The sequence below is a fragment of the Salvia hispanica genome, chromosome 2 (genome assembly GCF_023119035.1).
Source record: "Salvia hispanica cultivar TCC Black 2014 chromosome 2, UniMelb_Shisp_WGS_1.0, whole genome shotgun sequence".
Lineage (NCBI taxonomy): Eukaryota > Viridiplantae > Streptophyta > Magnoliopsida > Lamiales > Lamiaceae > Salvia > Salvia hispanica.
Genome location: NC_062966.1, coordinates 29713168 through 29725435, shown reverse-complemented (window position 1 = coordinate 29725435; position 12268 = coordinate 29713168). Strand labels below are relative to the sequence as shown.

Here is a 12268-nt window from a genome sequence, read left to right as displayed (position 1 = left end):
CCATGAGTTAAACCTTGATTTATGCTTATCTATCTCTTTTGTGGTGGTTTTGTTGGTTATTGTGCTTTTTCATTGTCTAATTGCTTAGCTAACAATTGGATGTCTTGTTCTAATCATTGTCATTGAGAGATAATTGGTTAGATTGTTAAATAATCAACAACTCCGTGCGTTTTATGTTATCGAGAGATGCATAGCTAGAGAGAGGGCTTGGGTCCGTAGGTTTTAGGAGTCGGTCTTGAAGTGTAGGGAGGAGACTCCGATATTAGAGGCCGATCAACGCGTTAGATGCACCCGAGAGGGGGTCTAACCAATTAACCCGACCTTCCTAGCCACACATGAGATCCAATAGATGAGCATGATCCCTAGGTGAACACCCGTGATCCATACCAACGGATCCATATCCCTACATTCCCAATTTGAGTGGAAACTACCCTTTATTTGCTTTAGTTTCCTAATTTGTTCTTATTTGCTTACTTGTTCTTTGATCTTAGTTAAGAAAAACCAAAAACCCTTTCTATTAGTCTAGATAGTGTTCAAAGTTGCATCGTAGTACTCAAGCCGGCATTTAGTCTTTGAGGATCGATAATTTCAACTTGCCACGTGCTACATACCCCATACACTTGTGGGTGACATATATATTGCAAATTTAGCATGAGTCAAGTTTTTGGCGCCATTGCCGGGGACTAATTTGCTTTTGTGTTTGATATTGTGATAAGATAGAGAATACTAGTTTAGACATTTACTTGCTTTATTTAGTTTAGTTTTCTAGTTTAGCTCTAATTTTCCTTTGTTTCCTCTCTTGTGTTGTGTAGGTTTTTATGCTCACGCGCTCAAGGCATCTACCCCTTGAGCCGATTAATTTAGAGATAGAAGCCGCCAATAGAAGAAGAGGAGGACGAAGGAGGAGAGCACGAGCTCAACATCTAGTTGAGCCAATGGAAAATCCAGATGGAAATAACGAGGAAGTACCACCTCCACCTCCCCTTAATCAAGACCAAATCATCCTCCTACAACAACAAATGGAGGAGATGAGAAGGGAAAGAGAGGAGGAAAGGAGAAGAGATGCACCAGTTAGAAATGCATTTGGGAATGTTAATATCCCAATGCCACCCATTGATCCAAGAGTGAATGCCAACAATTTTGAGTTGAAGACGACATTGATCCAATTTGTGGAGCAACGTGTTTTCTCGGGAAGGCCCACAGAGGATCCTAATATGCACTTAGCCAAATTCTTGGAGATTGCCAACACAACCAAGCTTAATGGGGTTCCCGAAGATACAATCAAGCTTAGGCTATTCCCATTCTCATTGACGGGATATGCTAGAGATTGGTTTGATAACCTTGAGCCGGGCTCGGTTATAAGTTGGGAAGACTTAGCCAAAAAGTTCTTGGGGAGGTTCTTTCCTCTTAGCTCTACTCTCAACCTACAAGCGGAGATCTCCCATTTTAAAATGAAGAGCCAAGAGTCTATGTTTGAAGCATGGGAGAGATTTAACGCTTTGTTGAAGAAGTGTCCTAACCATGGGCTATCTCCGGGCCATCAAGTGAGCCTTTTCTATAATGGATGCTCGGAATTTATCAAAAGTCAACTAGACTTTGGTTCGGGAGGATCATTCTTAGATAAGGGGGTCGGTGAGTGCAAAAAGATGCTTCAAAGGCTTGCATACACTAGCAAGAGTTGGAGCTCGGGTCGAGATGGCTCTATGCCGGTAGCTTCGGTTGTTGATTCGGATGCATTCAATCTCCTCAACCAACAAATGATGATTCTCAATCAAAAGGTGGATAGCATAAGTTTGGGGATGGTACCCAATGTAGAGCCTCAATCTACCGTAGAGGATGTTAATTATGTGCATCAAGGGGGAAACCAAGGAGAAAATCAAAGGAACTTCTACAATTATCGCCCCAACAATGGGGGTGGTAATTACCATCCATCCTTCAATGCACATCCAAATCTTTCTTATGGGAATCCAAATAATGCTATTCAACCAAGTGGGGTTAACAATGCACCTAACACTTCAAAGTCTTCAATTGATGTTACCAATGAGCTTCTAAAAGCTTTGATGGAGAAGACCGATGGGATTATGAAACACTCTACCAAGAGAATTGATAAAGTTGAGACGGCGGTAGTAGAAGTTACTACAAGAATGGGGGCAATATGAGATGGTCAACTTGACGGAGAGTTGTAGTGCAATTATTCAAAAGAAGTTACCGACCAAGAAGTCGGATCCGGGAAGCTTTACTATTGAGTGCACTATTGGAAATTGCTTTGTGGAGAATACCTTGTATGATCTAGGTGCTAGCATCAATCTTATGCCATTGTCCTTCTTCAACAAGTTGAATATTGGCAAGTTGAAGTCCACTAGCATTACTTTGCAAATGGCCGATAGATCTATATCATACCCCTCGGGCATAGTTGAAGATATTTTGGTGAGGGTGAATGACTTCATATTCCCCGTTGACTTTGTGGTGTTGGACATGGAAGAGGATAAAGTTGTACCTCTTATATTGGGGAGACCATTCCTTGCTACCGGGAAGGCCATGATAGATGTTTCAAAGGGAGAGCTTACACTCCGCCTTAATGATGACAGTGTGATATTTTCGATATATGAGGCTTTGAAGAGGCATGATGTGGAACCGGGAGGAAGTCTTCAATATTGCAATGTTGTGACCGTGATGGATGAGTGTGTTGGAAGAGTGGCACCGGCCTCTTACTTGGATGATCAATTAGAGAGATGCATTATTCTTACTCTCTTGATATTTTAGATGCTAACCTTGAGCTGTTGGAATTTGTAGGTGCTTTGGACTCGGCTAAGGAGATTCCTAGATCACGTCGTCCACAATTTTTACCTCTTAGGGATGAAAGTGAAGATAGCAAGCAAGAAGTGGAAAGCAAGAAGCTTGAGTTGAAGCCACTACCATCACACTTGCAATATGCCTTTCTTGGAGAGAATGATACTTTTCTGGTAATTGTATCATCTTCTCTCTCTAGTTCCGAGTTAGATAAGTTGTTGAGAGTTCTTAGAAAGTACAAGAGTGCTATTGGGTGGTCCATATCGGACATCAAGGGAATAAGCCCAACCATTTGCATGCATAAGATTCACTTAGAAGAGGGGTACAAGCCTAAGGTACAAAACCAAAGGCGATTAAATCCTATTATGCAAGATGTTGTTAGAAAAGAAGTGTTGAAATGGTTAGATGCCGGGATCATTTATGCTATATCCGATAGTGAGTGGGTGAGTCCTACTCAAGTGGTAGCCAAAAAGGGGGGTACCACCGTGGTAAAAGGAAAAAATGATGAGTTGATAGCTACTAGAGTGGTGTCCGGGTGGAGAGTTTGCATTGACTATCGTACTTTAAATTCGGCTACTAGGAAAGACCATTTTCCCCTCCCTTTTATTGATCAAATGTTGGATAGGCTAGCCGGACATGAGTATTATTGTTTTCTTGATGGATACTCGGGTTATAACCAAATTTTGATAGCCCCCGAGGATCAACATAAGTCCGCTTTTGTGTGTCCCTACGGTGTGTATGCATATAGAAGAATGTCTTTTGGGCTTTGTAATGCCCCGGCTACTTTTCAAAGATGCATGATGTCTATTTTTCATGATATGGTTGAGGACATTATGGAGGTTTTTATGGATGACTTCTCTGTTTTTGGCATGACATATGATATGTGCTTGGATAATCTAACCAAGGTTTTGCAGAGATGTGAGGAGACCAATCTAGTTCTCAATTGGGAGAAGTGCCATTTTATGGTTAGAGATGGGATCGTGTTAGGGCACAAAATTTCATCCGAGGGACTTGAAGTGGATAGAGCCAAGATAGCGGCCATTGAGCAATTGCCACCTCCTTCTAGTGAGAAGGCCGTGAGGAGCTTCCTAGGCCATGCGGGGTTCTATAGGCGTTTCATCAAAGATTTTTCACATATTGCTAGACCTCTTTGTCATTTACTAGCTAAAGATGTAAAATTTGATTTCACTCTTGAATGTGTGCAGGCGTTTGAGAAGCTCAAAGCGGCATTGGTGAGCGCTCCAATATTGATCTTTCCCGATTGGTCACAACCCTTTGAGATCATGTGTGATGCAAGTGATGTAGCGGTAGGCTCGGCTTTGGGGCAAAAGAGAGACAAGTTATTCCGGGTGATATACTATGCTAGTAGAACATTGGACTCGGCTCAAGTTAACTACACCACTACCGAGAAGGAAATGCTTGCGGTGGTCTACTCATTTGACAAGTTCCGCCCTTATCTCATTGGGGCCAAGACTATTGTCTTCACCGACCATGCCGCCATCCGTCATCTTTTTGCAAAACAAGATGCGAAACCAAGACTTATAAGATGGATCTTGCTTCTTCAAGAATTTGATTTTGAGATCCGAGATAGAAAAGGGTGTGAGAACGTAGTGGCGGATCATCTATCAAGATTGGAGCATGCTAGTGAAGAAGAGAAGTTGAAATTGGTCATAAATGAAGAATTCCCGGATGAACACTTGTTCTATGTGGCTCAAGGCAAGGTGGCATGGTATGCTAACATAGTGAATTATCTTGTTGCTAAGGTAGTTCCGGATGGGCTCACGGATTATGCAAAGAAGAAGTTCTTCCATGATGTGAAGTTCTATTTTTGGGATGAGCCTTGCCTCTTTAGAAGATGTGCCGACATGGTAATTAGAAGATGTGCTCCTCAAGAGGAATGGGAATCCATTATTATGCATTGTCACTCCGCACCAAGTGGGGGACATTTTGGAGCAAACCGAACCGCGATGAAGGTGCTTCAAAGCGGCCTTTATTGGCCAAGTATCTATGGAGATTGCCAAAAGTTCGTGATGCAATGCAATGAGTGCCAAAGGACCGGGGGGGTGTCAAAGAAGAAGGAAATGCCTATGACCCCTATTGTGGAAGTTGAGTTGTTTGATGTTTGGGGGATCGATTTCATGGGCCCCTTTCCATCATCATGTGGCTATCAATATATTCTCTTGGCGGTGGACTATGTGTCTAGATGGGTAGAGGCTATTCCTACCCACACCAATGATTCTAAGGTTGTGATTAAGTTTGTCCAAAAGAATATCTTCACAAGATTTGGCACCCCACGAGCCCTAATTAGTGATGGAGGTTCCCATTTCAATAATCGATGGTTGGCAAGTGTGCTTACTAGATATGGAGTGAAGCATAGAGTAACAACACCCTACCACCCTCAAGCTAATGGTCAAACCGAGTTAGCCAACCGGGAGGTGAAGCAAGTCCTAGAGAAGACGGTGAACACAAATCGAAAGGATTGGTCACTTAAACTTGATGATGCATTGTGGGCATATAGGACGGCTTATAAGACACCCATTGGGATGTCGCCATATCAATTGGTATTTGGAAAGTCGTGCCACCTTCCGGTAGAGATGGAGCATCGCTCATATTGGGGTGTGAAGAAATTGAACTTGGATTTCTTGAAGGCCGGAAAGGAAAGAATGCTTCACCTCAATTTGCTAGAAGAATTTAGGAATGAGGCTTATGTCAATTCCTCTATTTACAAGGCAAGGTTGAAGACCTATCACGACAAGATGATTGAAAAGAGAGAGTTCTCCCCGGGGGATGCGGTACTACTCTACAATCATAGATTGAGGTTCTTCCCGGGCAAGCTCAAGTCTAAATGGTCGGGGCCATTCACTATAAAAAATGTGATGACCAATGGAACAATGGAGCTTATTGGGGCCGATGGAAGTACTTTCATGGCGAATGGCCACAACATTAAAAGGTTCTACACAAGGGAGCAACAAGATGAGGTCTTCGTCTTGACCTTAACCGAATGATGAGAGCTTGAAGACCGTCGGGCAAACGACGTTAAACAATTGCGCTATGGGGGAGGCAACCCCTAGTAGGTACAATTTTATTTTGTGTCAATGTGTTTTTCTCTCATTTTTCTTGGGTTTGTTTTTGTTTTAGAGTGTTGGAACAGGAAAATGGAAACGAAAGAGTGAAAATTGGAAGGAACGAAAAAACAGGGTTCAAGTCCAGAGAGAAAACCCGACCGGGTGTTTTCCATTTTCTGGAAAACCCGGTCGGGTGTTTAGGATAAGCAAGCGGGAGTCCAGAGAGAAAACCCGACCGGGTGTTTTCCATTTCTCGGAAAACCCGGTCGGGTGTTTTGCAGAAGGGTCGTGTTCCAGGAAGAAAACCCGACCGGGTGTTTCTAATTTCCGAATCACCCGGTCGGGTGTTTTGCTCGCGTATATATAGCTGGAGAAAGAGAAAACCCGGCAGAATCACCCGACGCGAACCCTAGCTCCCCAAATTTCGAATTTCGGTGAATTCCTCTCAATTTCTCCCTTCTAATCTCACTTCTACACTCTAATATCTCTTCTACTTCATCTTTTACACATTTTAAACCATTTAAGTGGTGGAATTTTGTGAGAACAAGGCAAGAAGCTAATTTTCGAGTTCTACTTCAATTAAGCCCTAAAGGTATGAATTTCTCCCTCTATTCTTCTCTACCCATGTATAATTGTTGAATATTGAGTGATTTATGGAAGATTATGATGATTTTGGTGCATAATTGTGGGTTTTAGAGGATTAAGAGTGGATTTGTTGTAGAATTGCTAGAATGGGTGAGAATTTAGAACTTGTTTGCATAATGTGAAGTTGAATGTGTTGATGTGTTGCTTTATTGGACATTGTTGATCATTTGTTTCATGTTGATGAAGAGTTGTGATGGTAGAAGGATAAGACAATGAATGGATGGTGTAGTTGTGAGTGATATTGGTTTGAATTGTTAACAATTGTGATTGATTGGTTTTAGGGGAGAATTTGGCTACAAGCATGAGGATTGATGATGATTTTTGTGATATGATGAAGTAAAATTTTTGAGCTTTGCATGTTAGAACAAGAATAGAATGAATTTGTGCATCTCTTGAGCTTAAAGTGTAATTTTATGCTTAGTTTCTTTTGTTATATACTTTGATTGTTGATATATAAGCAATTATTTGGAGGTGATGCCTACTCTTGTGTTTTTAAATGTTTAGTTTGATGATAGAGAGTAGAGAAAAGTACTCCATGGTGTTAACTTGTGTATGTTAGCCTTTGAGCTAAGTTTGGGGGAGTACTTTTACTTTGATGGGTTGATAGATTCTTCTAGGTTTTGATTACATTGCAATTTAATACTTGGCATTTGTAGGTACAATGGTCCTTTCAGCGTCAGCATGTTCGGTCGCCCTAAGAACTGCAGAAGAGCGGACTAAATGGAAGGTTTTGGCCCGACAGGATTACAGGGTTGCGAGACAACCTTGCCGGGCACTTTTGCACAATTTGGGCCTCCTTCAATGCTTTGATGAACTATGTAACGTGGGGGAACTCAACGGAATCTTCACAAGGGAGATTGTTTCCTACCATCGTCTCACTCTCGAGTTTTTAACCACATTGGTGGTACAGATGCGAGGAAGGAATATTGTGGCCATAAGGTTCCGACTAAGGAACAATGAATACGAGCTATCAATGCAAGAGCTTAAGGAGATTTATGGGATCACTACGGATGAGTATGACATGCCGATGGAGTTCAAAAACAGTAGATTCTGGAACGACATCACTCTTGAGACAGAGAGGTTCAAGGCTGCCCGGGCCAAGAGCTCCATGATCCGTAATCCAGTTCTCCGGATGATTCAGAAGGCCTGCAATAATCACCCTTTTGCACGTACCGAAACAGGGAGTGTACAAAAAGATGAGCTGTTTTTGTTATGGTGCCTTGTACACAAAAGGCCAATGAATATGGCTCACTATATTGTGAAGAACTTAGAGCGAGCATCGAGGAGGAGTACAGGGACTATATGTTGCGGTGCTGTGGTAGGCGCAATTGCGCGCCACTTGGAGGTGGACATGAGGGGATTTGAGCATGATATAGGATCTACGGTTATGGATATTGAAATACTCCGGAGATCACATGATCTTGGAGTAGATGGAGGCCAGGCCTTTTTCTTGCAGAGGTTGAAGGATCACTTTCCTCTCCCGGACCCCATCAACACGTACATCAATGGCGCCGTAGAGAAGAGGAACTGGAAGATGAATTCCCCAATCCACCAAGCTATCGCATCCCGATATCCAAATAAAAGATTTGAAGAGGTTGATCCGGATGAGTATGAAGAGCTTGATCACGCGGAATTTCCTGAGGCAGATCCTTCTCCAGCAAACTGAGCCAAGATGAAAAAGAACTCGGCCGAATATATCCTCCTTGTGAGGATAGAGGAGGACTACTGGAAGGAAAAAACAGCAGTGAAATGGGCGGTCGAAGGAGAGAGAAATACTAAATTCTTCCATGGATGAATTAAGCAAAAGCGGACTAAAGCTCGAATAGACGTGATCAAGGAGGGCCACAAGGAGATAAGCGACGAGGGAGAAATCAGAGCATCGACAACTTCCTTCTTCCATGAGCTGCTCATTTATGAAGGAGAATCAACCACATAGCCGGATTTATCAATTCTCTGAAGTCTTCCGGCTGACACAAACCTGGATTGCTGTAGACCTCACACAGAAGGGGGGCTGAAGGGGTTGGCAGCGGAAGCATACATAAATCGATTACATAATATACCTAATCTATTTAGTCGATTATTTAGACAAATTCTATTCGCGCAATTATCACATGTATCATGCTCTTAACTCAAATAAATCATGGTTTAAATTAATTAAAACCTAAAACATGCTTTTCTACGGTTTAGCTATTTTACCTTGATGTTCTCCAAAGAATTGAAGATAGCTAGCGCCTTATCCACGTGAAGATCTTCAGTACTAAACCACGGTTCTTCTGTCCAGTTCCCGGACTGTAAACTGATATCAGGGTGGGCTGATGTCACCAGTATACTAGGACTTAAATAAAGAAGACGAAAAACCTTTCCCACGGAGGAGAAAAATCTTCCCTTTCCTATGTAGAGAGGGGGACGAAATTTTTTGAAGAAAATTAAGTGTATTTTCTGTCTCCTTTATTCTATTATTATATTAAGTCACATATTGGGCTCGGACAGGAATCTATGGAAGGTTTTGGATATGAACTCCTCCAATTAGCTTTTTCTAATTAAATTGAACCCCAATTTAATATAAGCTTTTAATTAGAATATTACGAGCAGCCACTACAGAAGTAATATTGCACTCTCCATCCAAATCCGAAATTATAAGTAATTCGAGTTTCCATTGCTTGATATTTATTTCCCGCGCTTAAGATAGAAACATCCATTAATTAATCATTGTCTGCTATGAACTTAATTAATTAATATCTTATTAATTCCAAGAGTGGACTCAACAAGAAATTCTTATTTACTATTCACAGAGTAATCAAACTCCAACTAGCTAGGTTCCGAATAATAAAACCTTATTTCAAGCTCCACTTGAGGATGTTATCAAATGAGACTCACCTCGCGCACGATTCAACATAATAGCAATCCTAACACCGCTAGATATTAGTCACCACTACCCAATATACTAGGCTTATTGGGTTGCGAAAAACCCGCACCATTTGGTAAGTCAAAGTAGTGCAAATCAATACTGTATGCTCAATGCTAACGTACATTGATTAAGAAAAACTAATTTACAAGACCTCGTCTTTCAGTAGATAGCATAAAGACATGTCTTGCTGTTAGATCCAATTCAGTGCTATACCACACCAACTTCATCTTATTTCAGTAAGGCTTAGAAATAATCGGACTGATATTGCAACCTTTCACGATAGGTAGTCTAAGCCTATCTAGGTTGTGAAATTCTTCTTTTTCTTTATTTAGAACTGACCGTGTTACCTTAAAGTGAACGTCGCCCACAACCAGTCTACTAAAATAAAGACTTAGACTTTGTTAAGTTACTAATAAATTTAAACATGTAATAAACATCCATTAAATGTAAAACATAACAACAGTATGATAAAAATAAGTTGTTTTATTCCTTGGAAAATAAAATAAGAGTTTTAACAGTATTCTTTGGTCTAGGTCATGCGGTTGTGTTAAATTGCAAAGGAATGCGTCCAACTGATCAGGATGAATTTCCTAACCTAACTGAGTCGTTGGCATGACAAACTAAACCCAACACATCAAACAAATTCCTCAACCCACTTCTACTGGTTAGTATAGTGGAGGTAAGGGTCGAATCCCACAAGGATGGACGTGTTTGGATAACTGTGGTGATACTCCTGGGTGGTTTTGGTTAGCTACCACGCTTGGGTTGAGATTCTACCTAGGCGGAATTTAAAGTTGGTACTCTACTGACTAGTAGGCGTGAAGGTAACCGACATGTGGTTGTGTTCGTGGAAATAGGGAACAAGGTATTTCAGAGACATGTGGAAAGTAGACAGTTACTAAATGAGGAAACTAGAAAGCAAGTTATATTTGGTGGCTGGGTGGCTACTCTGACAGGTCTGGATGGTACAACTGAAAAGTAAAAGACAAAAGCAAAAAGTGACTAAAAAGTAAAAGTGGTCCAAAGAAAAGGTAGATGGTGATGTTTTCTTCTTCAACAAGTATCAACAGAAATTACATGAACTCAAACTCCATGGATGAAATTAGATCAACAAAATTTAAACACCAGATCCATCGATGAAAAGCTTAAATTAGAGATTAACGGCTAAACTGCAGATTTACTCCTACTGGCTAACATGCAAGGTGGTGATGATAACGCAGATCATGGAACTTATGCACGAAAACTTAAACTGAAACAAATTTTAAACTTCAACCAGCAACTCCAGATCTAGATTACTCAACAAGAACATATGCAAACACTTTAGGAATTAAAAACGACAACTAGATCTAACTTTCCTAGGCAGAACGAAGCAACTTCAAACCAAAGAGACATGCGAAATAGAAACTTCATAACTTAAACGTTCGGATCTTCACGAAATACTTCAAAAGGAAACAAGAATTAATGTTTGCAACAGATCCAACGAAGAAAGCAAGTAAACTTTAAACTAGGAAAGCGATTAAAGATTGTTTATGCCACTCCGGGCGATGAAACTGCTACACTACGACGACAAACTGGCTGGAACGATAGGATGATGACTCTCCGGTGGACTGCTGGACTTCAGGTGACCATAGTTGTGGCAAGGAACGAGAAGAATGGGACAATGCTGAAGGAACTGATCTTCTAGAGAGAATTCTACTAAGTGTAGTGGTTGGACTTTCGAACTCTGAACTCTCTCTCCAAGTGGCTTCTTTTATAGGGAGGCTTGCCCTTGCTTTCAGGGTAGACTTCCTTCGCAATTTGACCTTTCTGCCCTTGTTTATGATCATCCCAGCTATCCTTCTTCTCCATCTCGAGCCTTCTCTCTGGCATGCATCCTGGTCAGTATTGCACCCTTCTAGCGCTCTTTTCACCTGCGCGTCCGAACCGTCTCCTACTGACTTGGACCCCTTTATCCCGCACACTTAAGCAACTGTTTTGCAGATAATACATGAAAACCATGACATCCTGACCAAGTAACCAAGGTTTAGAATACGACTTATCAGTCGTTGTACAACTTCGCGGTGGCGGCCATTCGCCATCTGACTCTAGATTTCCAGACTTTGCGTTTTGGCTCCTTTTTTCGGCTCAATTATGCACATTTCTCACAAAACACGTCAAAATACCAAAATAGATAAAATATGCAAATAATGAACGTGTAAAGTGACTTTGACATCAAAAACAGACCAAATAATGCCCTTAAAACAGTGCAAAATCTGAGCATATCAATGACGTCTCCCAAAACCTCAATTTGATAGAGGTGGCTCATCATCTCGAGGACATGGTCCCGCACAGAAGAACCTTCCTTCATAGTCTTAGCCATGATACTCTGAAAGGCCTTAGACTTAACTGTTGACATGGAGGCCAACATATAATACTTAGCCATCTCATTTGCCTTATGCCACCGTTTATGCGCATCTCGCATTGCCTGCGCGGCATTAGCCGCCGACACTGGAGGCCGTGGAGTAGTGAGCACAAACTTTTACTCATCAGCCGTGAGAACGATGTCCAAATTTTGTTTCCATCCTATGTAATTTTAGCCCTTGAGTTTGTTTTCTTTAAGAATTACAGAAAGAGAATTGAGTGACATTTTGACGATTTAGTTTGCACTGCAAAACAGAATATTTACTACTTGTCATAAACTTATGTAATGAAAATGAAGAGATTAACCATAAAACTTTTCAAATTCTCACAACTGTAAAATTAAAATTTTGTACCCTCAAGCAGAGGTCAATACACATTAAAATTTTAACATTTTTACTGGTCACAACACCGACGAATAGTCCAGAGACCGCAGCACGTCATGGCCGCCAAATGTTGCCTA

General features: G+C 41.3%; 1 protein-coding gene and 1 non-coding gene across 2 annotated transcripts; one reads left to right on the top strand and one right to left on the bottom strand.

The window, feature by feature from the left end:
* Positions 1-935: 935 nt before the first annotated feature.
* On the top strand, positions 936-2159 carry LOC125206763. The gene has a single exon (XM_048105989.1). It carries the CDS (start codon positions 936-938, stop codon positions 2157-2159), a length of 1224 nt encoding a protein of 407 aa, XP_047961946.1.
* On the bottom strand, positions 1422-1528 carry LOC125208740. The gene has a single exon (XR_007174219.1). It is a non-coding gene; the product is annotated as a small nucleolar RNA R71 (small nucleolar RNA).
* Positions 2160-12268: the final 10109 nt, after the last annotated feature.

Bases quoted from the DNA above. Each gene is read 5' to 3' on its own strand.
- LOC125206763 (XM_048105989.1), top strand. From the start codon at position 936: ATGGAAAATCCAGATGGAAATAACGAGGAAGTACCACCTCCACCTCCC.